Genomic DNA, 14,157 nt, shown 5'->3' with positions numbered 1-14,157 from the left:
CCACAGCTTATATAGTATGGTTCTATAGTATGGCATCACCATATAAATTTAATGTTGTGTTGGATTTTTTTGCACACAATTTTTGACTCTTGCATTTTGTTATACCATTCCGCAATCACAATTTTTTTTGTTGGCATTCCTAAACAGGCCAAGTAAGCTGATAATTCTAGCCATATTAGCCTTACTTGTGTAGAAAATCTATTCAGGTTCCTCTGTTCTGACTTGAATAAACCAATTTGCTTGATTTATTTGTTTTAAATATTATGGCAGTGTTTGAAAATCTGAACATAATTCTTCAATGCAGTGTATCTCACATCCATTTACTCAGATGTTTATTTCTGGATATGTTGAAGGATACGTTGAAGGATATGCTGGATATGAAATTCATTACACCATTATTTCTTAAATCTTCCAGTTTCTTTATGGAAGTTGATTACCACAGTAGACTATACCAGAATTATGATTCTGAATTAATAATAAGTATTACTTTAACCAAGATTGTAGAAAGTATTAATGGTAAAACAGAAGGCATAGATTCTTTTCTTTTGCTCCATTAGAAAGTACTTTTTGGCTGTATATGACTACATGATGCACAAGTTTTCAGTGAAAAATTATGTTCTTAGAAATGCAGAGGTGTAGCACAAATTTCATAAATTTTTAGTGCAAATTTTCAGAGTTGAGATTTTTTTTTTGTGTACAAATTTCCACTACTTCTTGTTGTCATTATAGGGAAATAAATAGATGTTATGGAGCATCGGTTTCATCAGTTTAATTGTGTATGCTTACTAGATGCTATTATAAAAGAATTGATGTGCAGTGGTCCATGATCAGGGAAGTGACAAGTGAATAAGGAAGCTTAAAATATAACAAATATTCCACATCCTGCATGTCATTTTAACTCTTCCTTCAAGCAGTTGTGACTGTCAGAGAATATTTATCTAGGTTAGAATAACAAAATCTTATTCAAATCTCTTTGTGGTGAAAGTTTGGAAATGCTTTTGATAGTCAAGTCTATCTAGTTGAGCCCTTGTTATGAACAAAACTTTGATACCATTTCTAAAGAGGAAAAGTCCGCAAAAATTGTATCTTTTGCAATTAAAATCAGTTGATGTCTGACAGAAAATCATATGAGCGGTATACAAACAGAAAAATTGTATTATGCTAATTTTGAAAGCATACTATACCAGTAAACAGCCCTGTATCTTTATTTATTTTTAATGAAATGTGTGTTTTCAATGAAATTTCATTTCTGGGAGAAGATTCTTTTCAATTCTTCAAATAGGCCTCTGGGGTTGGGAAAGTTCTAACACAGAATAACTGCAGCGCAACACGCCAACCATATGTATAACTTAATTTTATTAAAATAATAATAATAATATAAGACCAGATAAAATTTTATAAAAATAAAATAAAATACACTGATTGTACAATAAAAGTGATAAAATAATAAATAAAATTAAAAATGTAGAAATGACTGTGGAATTTAAAAGCGATAAATAGCTGCAAGATCACGGCTGGCAGCATGTGTTATCATAGGAGCATGGCAAGCGGAACTGTTCATCCCATCCAAGAATTATGGTTTCAAAGAGGGGTTGAATATGGATTCCCCTGTCTCTATTAATGGTATTATGCTGAGAAGAACAAATTTGCTAGCTCTTGAGTCATTTGTAGTTCCATTATCCTTGTGAACGATCAGCCATGACAGCATCATCGGGCAAAATTTGGTGGTTCTCCTCCCAGAAATGTTTAGCACAGCAGATTTCGCATAATCCACGGCCTTTATTAAGTTAATATGCCCCCATAATGTTTGAACCTGCATTTTGTCTCACCGACATAGTACTCCCCACAATCCGGAAATTTAATCACATATATGGCCTCACTTGTACCCTCCTGGATATCAGATCTTTAACTTTTGACATGACTGTGTGCAATCTTTGCTTTAGTAGCTGCACACACAGCATGTCTGACAAGTACGTAATATTCGCCAGTTAAGCCCATGCGCCTATGATAACACATGCTGCTAGCCGTGATCCTGCAGCTCTTTAAGGATGTACCGTGACAAGTTAAATTGTTGATAAAACAGTTGATAAAGGAGGTGGTTGCCTCTGAAAGATATGGTTGTTTTTATCACTTTTAAATTCCCTATAGTGTAATTTCTATAATTTTAATTTTATTATTTTATCACTTTTATTGTACAATCAGTATATTTTATTTTATTTTTACAAAATTTTATCTGGTCTTATATTATTATTATTTTAATAAAGTTTAGCTATACCGCTTTTTGTTTTTTTTTCTTGTGTAAAGAACTTTGTGTTTTGGAAAAAAAAAAAAAAAAAAAAAAAAAAGAAAAATTTCCTATTAGTTTTTTATATCTTTTGAGCTTACACTTTAAAGTTCAAAATGTATTCACTTTACTGAAAATGTGCTAGAAAATGTTAGCAGTAATCCCTGAAATGTGCTGTCTGCATTATGGCATCCACTACAAATAGACAGCAGTATATATCTTTTTTTTAGGAATTGCTGTTTATTCAAAGAGTATAAGTGAATCAACTCATGGTGATTTTCTTTTCATTATGAAAGTTTTAATCCTTTTATGATAATTGTAATATGTTGTTAATAGCTGCATGCATACGTGATGCTTCTGCACACACTTGTACATTAAAGTACCTTATGCACTACTTGTACATTAATGCATCATTATTTATTTATTTATTTGAATAATGATGTATGGTAACAGTCTTGTTTTATAAATTATTTCATAATATTTAAAATTGTGATTTTTTTTTTAATTTCAGATAGAAAAATGGAAAGCTGAAAACAAGGAGAGTGTAGGAGAACTGTGGATAAATTTATTCAGATATTATTGCTTTTCCTATCGGTGTGGGGAAGAGGTTGTTAGTATTCGGAATTCAAAAGTGATAACTGTTAAGGATAAAAACTGGGGCACAAAGTTTTTAGCGATTGAAGGTATTTTTCTAAGTATCTTACCAAAATATTCTTAAACTAAATAATGGATACATTCCTGCTAGCTTTTATGAAGTTTTCACTCAATTTAAACAGAATTCATCAGAGTTAGCAGATTTTGTATGAATTTATGAAAAACATCAATGTTTTTAGGAGTTTCATAGATGTTTACAAAAAAATAAATGGATAATTTTGTAGTTTGTGTTATGTGTTTCAAATATTCATTCCAACACAGTTCTACATGAATACCGAAGTCTAAATCAGTGGGATTATATTTATAAATAATAAATAATCGATTTTCTTTCCTTCTGTGAATAAAAGATTGCTTGAAACGCTTGGTGTTTATAAATTCAAATTTTTTTCATCCTTTGTTGGGATCATTCTTTTCAAATCGAGTAAAATGAAATTTAATATTAGTATTAGCCATATCATCCAAGGAAAATATAAATTATGCACTTCCCTCCTCACAGAGGTAACTTTCCAATTGGCTTTTGAATTTCTTCACACTCTCATCCTCAGCTACCTGAGAAGGCAACTTGTTCCAGTAATCAAAAACTTGCTGCTAAAAAAAACTTCCTAGAATCTAGTCTATGCCAACATCAGGCCTCCTCTAAGGTGCCTGGTTGCCAAGCTCTGTAGCCCCCATAAACATAATTGAAGTGTTTCCTCATACAGTTACCCTTTTCCTACCCACCAAGTGAGTTTCCCATTCCATTTCAAACCACTCAGTCTTTTTTTTCAGATGAGGTCACCTACATGGACAAAGCATTCCAAATGTCATCTTACAATTGCCTTATATATACAGTGTAATTTTAATATCGCTATTTGTACAGCGTACTGTTCAATAAATCATAGATCACTAGGACACCATGAGCTTTCCTGACCTGCAGTTGACACCGCTGAGAAAAATTTTTATATCTGTCTGTATTGTAACTCCCAGATCCCTTTCTTCCTCTAATGTTTTTAATTCAATCTCACCAATAAACTAAGCAATGATCATTAATGACTCTCCCAATTTTTACATTATCTACAAATTTTGTCATCATGTCCTTTATCCTGTCGTCAGTGTCATTTTGAAAATAGGAAACAACAGTGGTTCAAGAACTGATCATTGGGGACCCCACTTCTGGCATTGAACTAATCTGAAGAACGTAATTTAATCACCTCTGCCTTGTGCCCAGCAAGCCACCCTGAAATCTATCTTAGAATCTTTCCAGTAATCCCAACATGTTCTAGCTTATACAGTAACCTCTCATGAGGGGCTGAGTAAAAGAAAAAAAAAAAAAAACATCCTGTTAAAATGCAAATCAACAATGTTGAAATTTTTCCATACATCTAGCTCATGAGTAACTGTGTCAAAATAGCTTACTGGGTTAGTTAAACACGATATTCCCTTAAGAAAACCATGTTGTGTGCCCTTCAGAATGACATTTCTTTCTAAATGTCCCCAAGATTGCACTCTTAATCATTGGTACGTTCCTCTGGGGTTACTTCTACCCATATGCAGTACTTTGCATTTGTCAATATTAAACTTCAGTTGCCACTTCTCAGCCCATATTAACAAACTTTCTAGATCCTGTTGCAGCAGCACACTGCCATTACTGTCATTAACAACCCTGCCAACCTTTGTATCATCTGCAAACTTCAACACTAAGCCTGATATAACTTCATCAATATCGTTGATAAATATACAAAACAACAGTGGACCCAACACTGAATCCTGTGGGGCTTTATCGATAACATTAGTCCACGCAGAGCAGTGACCATTGATTACTACCCTGTGTCTTCTCCCACTCAACCATCCTTTTATCCATTATAGCAACATACCCTTAAGACCATTCTGCTCCAATGTGTACAGTAGTCTTCCATGCGCAACAGTGTCAAAAACCTTTCTGAAATCCAAGTATATGATATCAAAATTATTTTTTGCATCCAGTTCCTTTGTAACCACATCATAATATCCAATCAAATTTGTCAGACAAGACTTTCCCTTAACAAACCAATGCTATGTCTGAATTATTGCTGCAGTCTTGTCTAGATGATCCTGCAATGCATCTTTAATCAGTGACTCCATTATTTTATCCAGAACAGAAGTTAAACTAAGTGGTCTGTAATTACTCGTGTCACCCTCTGATCCCCCTTTTTGAATTGGGGATACATTTGCACATCTCCAGTCAGTGGGGACCTCCCCTGAGTCCAAGGATGCTCTCATAATTATGGCTAAGGGTTTGCTTATTTCCTTTTCCGCCTCCTTTAATATAACTGGATAGATCCCATCCACCCCAGATGTCTTTCTAATGTTTAACTTCAACAATTTCTCCTCCACTTTGCTCTCAGTTATTACAAAATCATTAAGCACCCTGCTACAATTTGATAACATTCTGGCATTTTCAAATCTTAATAATTCCTCATGTGTGAATGTAGATGTAAAATACTCATTTCGTTGTTTGCTATCTGAGCAGGATCATCAACAGTCAAACCATCGATATCACGTGGACCAATCAGATTCATCCCCTTCCTTTTAGAGTTTATATAAGTAAAGAAATCCTTGCTGTTTTTCTTAGCATCCTTTGCCAAAGATTTCTCGTAATCTGCCTTCGCCTGCCTAACCTACAATACTTTGTGACTTGATTACAGACTAGCTTATATCTGCCATAGGCTTCTGTGTCGCCTGATAATTTATATGCATCTTATTCATTTTTCTTCTCTGCCACAAGTCTCACTAGTTCATTTGACAGCCATCGAGGCCTAAACCTTGAACAATATTTCTTAATAGGTATGAAACTTTTAGTAGCTTCCATGATTAATTCAATGAATGCTTCCCACTTAGAATTTGCTGTTGCTAACATCATCAGTTGATCCCACTGTACAGAATTTAAAAACTGTCTGAGACCACTGTAATCACCTTTACGGAAGCAAAAATGCTTTTCTTTACCCCTGATGGTAATTATATCTTTAAGTTGTTGTTGTTTGGTTTTTAGGAACATTAGTAACTAAGGTCATATTGCTCCGGGGATATGCGGTGATCATTCCCTGACATTATCGCATCCTCAGTATTTGGTGGTCACGGACTTGAACCCCAGTCTAATCAAGAAGCCTGTACTACGCACTGCTGCTCCTGCCGACCTGGCTATGGAGGCACCATATCTTTAAGTAAATCCCACATCAGTACACTGTGATCGCTGCCACCTAGTGGTTCCTTTATCTGCAAATTCTTAATACACGGATGATCACTATTGATAATGAGATCAAGAGTATTACCCTCTCTGGTTGCGTAGTGTTTCACATTCTGACCATTGAACTGCCACTTCATCTATTACCTCCGTTCTGTTACATGTTCGTCTGGACCCCCGCCTGGAGTAAACCTAACTCCCTGGTTGCTTCAAATTTCTTTATTAGTGTTTGATGCCCCACTGACGTTAAAGGTCCTTTACGCAAACCTTTGAAGTTTCCGAAATTCAGGTAGTGCTGCATTACCATTACTATTATTCTGGTAGAACAGTTTTACTAAAAGATCACGTTCCTTTTTTGCTAGAGCCATAATGGTTATTGAAGGTGGCGTTGGCCTTTCTGCTTTTATCTAACCGTTTTCTCCCTGGTGGCGGAAATTTGAACTAATGATGCAAATAGCGCTGCTGACAAAATGCCACTCTGTGGAACCCCTGTGAAGACAGTAAAAGAGCGTGAGAGACCATTGTGCTTAACAAGGAGTCGTCTGTCCTGCAAAAGATTTTTGAGTACAGAGAATTCTGTAGAATTCTCTCTCTGTAGAGAAGGTTATCGGATTAAAGATGTGATGGAAATCCTAACATAAGTAGATTTAATGTGAAGATAAATTATGTCGAGCTACATTCTAGAATTCAAAGCTTCCTGTCTGTGAAACAATGTTTGAAGGAGATTGTTGGTAGTAGATATTCTAGGGATAACGTGAAGGTGGCATGATCTGATGAAAACTGTGCTCAATAAGTTGCACTAGGATTGTCTTTTAGAAGCGAAGCGCCCACTGAGGTTTGGGCGAAAATCCTTCACAGATTTAGGCCTCGAATTTTTTGGAATTGATTTGATGCAGTAGTGTGTCTAAATTTCAGGCACAGCAGATTTCGCAAAATTTCCTTGAGGATATGTAAAAGAACATCCACAGTGAAGACACAGGATATTTTAATGATAAACAAGGGAAATCCATCAGGCCAGGCAGTAACTTTGTTTTGTAGTTTATTGATAATGTTCATCAGATTTTCCTTTGTGATATTAAAAGTAGACAGGGGAGTCAAGTTACATAAAGGATTGGAGAGGGAACTATTAGATTTCTCTCACCAAAAGTATTGCCTGCCCATTTGATGAAGAGGCTCTCATCCATCTGAATATCCCTGTGGTGCTTTGAAAATGGCCACTTCGATCATACTAATTTGTTAGTTATATATCTATTGTTGTCGTGTCATTTTTGCTTCAGAAAAGATGCTCATTTCTTTTTAAAGTTAATAAAATCGTGTGTGGTTCCAGAACTCTTCCATTTCCTGAAGGCATGCTGCTTATCTAGGAATGCGGGCTTCAGGTCTCTTGAGAACCATGGTTTTGTCCATTTGGAGATTCTGATGGATTTTGAAACTCCTTGAATAGCCATTGCTGTCAGGTGGGAAGCAAGGCCATTAGTGACTTCTTCGATTGGCAGGGTGGAAAGTGCATCCCTGTTGGTTGAGGTGAGAAAACTCATAATGACATCATGCATGATGAAATTAACTGAAAAAATGGTTTTGGTTAGGACTTCATCATCCTCAGGATGCATTGACGGGAATGTAAAAGCAAATGTGAGTGGTTTGTTTCTGAATTAAAGGCAGATGTCGGGATTGTGGACCTCAAATCTGCAGTATGGTGAAATACTAGGTCTAACATCTGGTTGCCCATTGTAGCTCTGATTTAAGGAAATCTAGCCCTAAATTTTTAATGAAGGTGATGAGGTCACGTCTAGCTTCCAGGTGTCTAGGGGTAGGCATGTTGAAGTTACCTGTAAGAAAGGTAGGTTTATCAGAGGTGAGGTGGATCACATGCCATGAAAGCAATTCATCCCCGGAGTCTTGTGTATGATCAAGTGGAAGATAAATTAGGCAAATTTGGATCTGGTGCTTTCCACATGTAACATTGGCACATAAAGCTTCAAGGTGTTCAATATGGCTGATCCTTGGGCAGGAAAGTGAAAAATTGCAATGGTAGATTATCATAACACCTCCCCCCCCCTCTTCTTCTTCCTATACAGTCATTAGCTACCGATACCGATATTCAACAGGAACACAAACGTGTGGCTAGAACTGATAAACATAGAGCAAACCTGCTGGAATAGTTCCACAACTGGTGCAACTACTACAATTTTCCTCCCTGAGACAACCTACTCAACAAACAACATTCCACTTAGTTCTTCCCTAACATCTATGCTTCCTTCCTATTAACTGGCCGCAGGTCCTTCTAGAGTTTGGCCTAGATGAAGGTGCCCTCTGTACCTGTGGAGAACTTGAAGATTGGGACCACATGATGCACTTGTGCAACATATACTTAGATCTAAGAACCCAACTACTCCTAGACCTTCACACTGCATCACTCTGACCAGAAACCAAGTTACTAGAGTCTAACAATGCCTTCCGTGCACTTACAAGTTATGCCAGTGCAGGGTCATCATCACTGGCATCACCTGCAACTTCCTAATACCACTCCTCCACACAGCAGCTGATACCCACCCAGCACCAGAAACTCCCAGGCATGAAACTGCAAATAGAGCTCCTAATCCATTCTTACTGCTGACCTAGGGAGCACCCCTGGGCAGATGATCCTTAGAGGCCATCCAACTAGGTACCCCGCCAACACCGCTGTGTGGTTTGCCATTGTGGCAATCTCTGATTTGAACTTTACCTGTTTTCTTCTCCCTACCCACAATTCTTCAGGGCTTCCCCAACTACACCTAACACTCTTCTTGCTCTTTTCACCTAGGGGGATACCTATACTCTGCCATCTTCCATTGTCTTCCACTTTTCTGTCCCTTCTCTACTCTTTCCCTTGGCCACTCCCCATTCTCATTCCTTCCTTCATGAGTGTGGATGGCCCGTCAGATGTTTTTCTACTCCCTGGCCAGCTCCTCCTGCCAGAGTACAGATGCTGGGAGGCTCCTTTCTGGTGAGTGATCCTCCCAGTAATGGAGAGACCAGTCAAACAACAAACATACAACCCTCTACTACTCATATCGACTGGCTTTGCAATTTTTTGAAGCATCACAGAGTACTTAATACAGATTTGTGGGAACCACAGGAAGTGCATAACAATAACACTATGTAGCAATTTAGAGCAAGACGAAACTTGACAGTTTCTTCAAATCTGCATTATTACATTCATAAAAAATTACAACTTCACATGCTGTAGCTTATTTCAGTCTTCTATCCATATGGTCAGATGAACAAAACGTGCCATCATTCCTTCTCTGATAGTGTGCAAGTAAGAAAGACTATCAGTGTCATTTCTTGCTATGTGTGGAGACCAATATGGTCTTCACACCATCCTTGGAAACACATGATAGAATCATTTCTTTATTCTTGTGAACTTAAAAGTAAAGTACATCAGCATGTTTGGGAGGCAACTAGAGGGAGTAATACTGTTGATCTGATTATCAGTAGTGATTATTCATGCATAAGAATCTTCAGATAAAGGAACCACTAGGTGGCAATGATCACAGTGTGCTGAATTGGGATTTTCTGGATTTACAGCAGGCCCTCGTTATAACGCGGTTTGCTTTACGCTGATTCGCTATAACGCTGTTCTTATATTATAACCCGTATCCGACTACAACGCTGTCACAAATCACTATAACGCTCTTTTACAGATTACATTTTTGACATATTTAACGAAATCGTTTCATTTGATGGAGTCGATAGCTTGAAAATGAATAGCAAAACAGCATTAAAACGTTTCCCACGCCGACTTGAGCAATTTTCCCACGCTCAGTGAAATTTTATCTCACGCTAATTTAAGTACAGTCACTTGTTACGTAGTTCCGAGATCAACATTTTAAAAAATGATCAAATATATTGCTTGTAATATTTGCGTTATATGCATTTATCCGAAGTCTAGTTAGTCATCACTCAGTACAGTATTAGACATCGTGCGTAACGGACAGTTTACTTGAACATTGTATCGTAATTAATTCAACCAACGCAGTTATATTTTCGAAGAGCTAATAATGGCCGACAGGAATGAAAATGCAACAACGTCTGGGCGCAGTACGAAGACTATAAATGTAAGAAAAAGACTGAATTTGAAAATTAAATTAGACGTTTTGAAGCGAATCGATTCTGGTCAACGACAAGCGGATGTGTGCCATAATTTAGGACTCACAAATTTAACTGTAAGAACAATTATGAAAAAATAAAGAATTAATTTTAGCAGCGGGAAAGATAGCTGTACCACTGCAAGCAACTAGGACTAGACCGGCTATTAGGATTGAAATGGAAAGACTAATTTTTTTGAAGATAATATTCCATGCAGAATTCAGTTAAGTTAAATATTAAAGAGAGAGAGAGAGAGAGAGAAAGAGATTAGCCAATACGATGATCTGAAGAAAACTCGCCTAAAAAAACAATGTGGAACCATTTAAAACTGGTAGAATAGATTTAAAATCCCGGGAGAAGCCGCTAGTGCAGATTAAGGAGCCGAAACTTTCAAAAAAGAACTTGTTAAAATTATTGAAGAGGGGTATTATGTGTTATACTTCTCAACAAGTTTTTAACATAGATGAAGCAGGACTTTTGTGGAAACGAATGCCTAAAAGAAGTTTCATATTGAAAGAACAAAAAAACATGCCAAGTTTCAAAGCGGCGAAGGATCGGTTGACTTTATTGTTGGGTGGTAACGCTGCGGGGGATTTAAAATTAATACCCCTTTTAGTTTATTTGGAAGAGGGCCAAAGTTCAACTCAAAATCCACACATTTTTCATGATTAAATTCATCCATTAAATTAAATCAATTAAATTCATTATTTTAATTGGAATTTTGTTTACTTTTGAGACGCAAGTAGTTACCACATAATTATACATATGTAATGCAGAATATTTTATATGTGCAAATATTTGAATATTAAATATTTTGACCGACATTTGTGCATCTTTTCATTACCGTTTATTATTGATTAGGAAATATCCTATGGCACCGACCGCAGCTCACAAATACATATGTTACCTTATGGGAAAGCGGCGCTCGCTTAGCGCGGATTCACTTAGCGCTCTGTTTTTCCGGAACGAATGATCAGCGTTAAGCGTGGGTCACCTGTACTCAAAGAGGTAACTACCACCAAGGGTAAAGGGAAGGGTTTTTGCTTTCATAAAGGTGACTATGGTGGTCTGAGACAGTATTTAAATTCTATACAGTGGCATCAATTGATGATGTTACCAACAGCAAATTCAAAATGGGAAGCATTCAAAGAATTTATCTTGGAAGCTACTAGCTTTACATACCAACTAAAAAATATTGTTCAACGTTTAGGCCTAAATGGATGTCCGATAAACTAATGAGACATATGGCAGAAGAGAAAAATGCACGGGATACATATAAATTAATGGGTGGCATGGAAGCCTACGACAGATATAAGCTGGTCTGTAACCAAGTCACAAAGGAGATTAGGCAGGCAAAGGCGGATTATGAGAAATCTTTGACAAAGGATGCAAAGAAAAACAGCGAAGAATTCTTTACTTATGTAAACTCTAGAAGGAAAGGGATGAATCAGATTGGTCCGCTGGATTTTGATGGTTCAACTGTTGGTGATTCTGCTCAGGTGGCTAACAAACTAAATGAGTATTTTGCATGCATCTACATTCACCCATGAGGAGTTATTCAGGGAGGGGAATGCCAGATGTGAATTAAACTCTGGCAGTGTGCTAGATGATTTAGTAATAACTGAGAGGAAAGTGGAGGAGAAATTGTTGAAGATAAACATAAAAAAAGGCACCCAGGGAGGATGGGATCTATCCAGTTATATTAAAGGAGGCAGCAGAGGAAGTAAGCAAACCCTTAGCCATAATTATGAGAGCTTCTTTGGACTCAGGGGAGGTACCCATAGACTGGAGATGTGCAAATGTGACCGCAATTCACAAAGGAGAATCAAATGGCGACACAAGTAATTATAGACCTGTTAGTTTAACTTCTGTTTCAGGAAAATTAATTGGGGCACAGCATGGTTTTGTTAAGGGAATGTCTTGCATGACCAATTTGATTGGATACTATGATGTGGTCACAAAGGAACTGAATGCAGGGAATAATTTTGATATCATATATTTGGATCTTTATATTTTAAAATATAAAGTATAAAATATAAAGTTAAACTATAAAAATACTTTATATTTTATCATATATTTTAAAAACAACATTTTGGAATTCAAATGTACATCACCAAGGGTGTCAAGACTAATACTCAAGATTTCTAAGAGGTACAAGCTAAAGATTATAATGATTTATGCACCAACATCGAGCCACGATGATGAAGAGGTTGAAGAAATGTACACTGAAATTGAGTCTCTTCTAGATGAGCAGAAAACCCACTACACTATTATTATGGGGGACTTCAATGCTAAGGTTGGAAAAAGGCAAAACAGCGCAGAAAGAGGAACTATAGGAAATTTTGGAATTGGTGAAAGAAATAAAAGAGGTGAAAGACTTGTGGAATTTGCAGAATCTCAAGGAATGTCAGTAATGAACACTTTTTTCAAGAAAAGGATGAACAGAAAGTGGACATGGAAGAGTCCAAATGGATTAACAACTAATGAAATCGACTTCATCCTCACTAACAGAAGATATATTGTGAATGATGTTACCGTCCTGAATAAGGTAAATGTTGGAAGTGATCACAGAATGGTAAGATGTACACTTGATATAGATGTAGGAAAGGAAAGGAAAAAACTGACTCGAGTAAATAATACAAAGGTCTTTGAGATAACAGAGGAGGAGAAAAAGCAGTATGTACTGGAACTTAAGAACAAGTTTGAGCTTCTGCAGACTGTTCAGGACCAAGATATCGACGAGGAATATTACAACTTTCTGAAAGTGATAAAACCCAAGAAACCTATAGGGAAACAGAAATCCAAAGAAGAAAAAATTAGTCAAGAAACACTTGTCATGATGAACCAAAGATGACAAATGAAGAGCAAGAAAAACACTGACAGGGAGAAAATTGAGTATACTGAGTTATGCTAAGCCATTAGAAAGAGACTCAGAGAGGACATAAGAAGATTTAACACAAGAAAAGTAGAACAAGCATTAAGGGAAAACAAAGGATTGAAATCAGCAGCCATGAGCAGTAATACAGAAAGACAAATGATACTGAAACTGAAGAATAGCGATGGTGTACTTATAAACAGCAGAGAAGGCATAATTCAAATAGCAGAAGACTACTATAGAGAATTATACAAGGAGCGAGGGAATGATACCAGCAGTGGGGAAGATGGATTGCAAAGTAGCAACACATACGACATACCCGATATTCTTCCTGATGAGGTAGAACATGCATTGAAGAAAATGAAGAATCGGAAAGCCCCGGGGGAAGATGAAGTTACTGTAGAGTTGTTAAAATTGGGAGGAAGAGACATAACACAAAAACTGGCAAGGCTCTTCACAAAGTGCATTAGAAAAGGTGTGATGCCTAAGCAGTGGAATAATGCAATCATAGTTTTGCTGCATAAGAAAGGAGATAAATCAGAAATTGGAAATTATAGACCAATTAGCTTGTTATCCCATATCTACAAGTTGTTCACAAGGGTCATTACTAAAGATTAGAAAGAATACTTGATGAGAATCAACCGAAAGAGCAAGCTGGCTTTAGGACAGGATGCTGAACTATGGATCACCTTCATGTAATATCACAGCTAATGGAGAAAGCAAATGAATATAAAACACCATTATGCCTGGCATTTGTGGATTATGAAAAGGCATTTGACTCCATACAGCATAAGGCAATGTTTGGGGCACTGGAAAGACAAGGCATAGATACTCCATATATTATGATTTTGAAGAAAATATATGAGAGTGCTACATCCTTTATTAGACTAGACAAAGACAGTAGGAAATTTAAAATCGAGAAAGGAGTTCGACAAGGAGACACAATATCTCCGAAGCTGTTTACTGCTGCCCTTGAGGAAGCTTTCAGAAGATTAGACTGGTCGCAGAAAGGAG

At 36.8% G+C, this 14,157-nt stretch overlaps 1 protein-coding gene across 1 annotated transcript in view; it reads left to right on the top strand.

Moving 5' to 3' along the window:
* Positions 1 to 14,157, top strand: part of LOC150077612 (terminal uridylyltransferase 4-like) — a 753,631-nt gene that overhangs the window by 247,072 nt on the left and 492,402 nt on the right. Inside the window, exon 9 of the mRNA XM_090385959.1 lies at positions 2,796 to 2,967. Within this exon, the coding sequence (XP_090242085.1) occupies positions 2,796 to 2,967 (172 nt within the window). The remainder of the gene's footprint in view (positions 1 to 2,795; positions 2,968 to 14,157) is intronic.

Source organism: Mastigoproctus giganteus, chromosome 12 (assembly GCF_048544385.1).
Source record: "Mastigoproctus giganteus isolate SK-2022 chromosome 12, ASM4854438v1, whole genome shotgun sequence".
Taxonomy (NCBI): domain Eukaryota; kingdom Metazoa; phylum Arthropoda; class Arachnida; order Uropygi; family Thelyphonidae; genus Mastigoproctus; species Mastigoproctus giganteus.
This window is presented reverse-complemented; position numbering and strand designations above follow the sequence as displayed.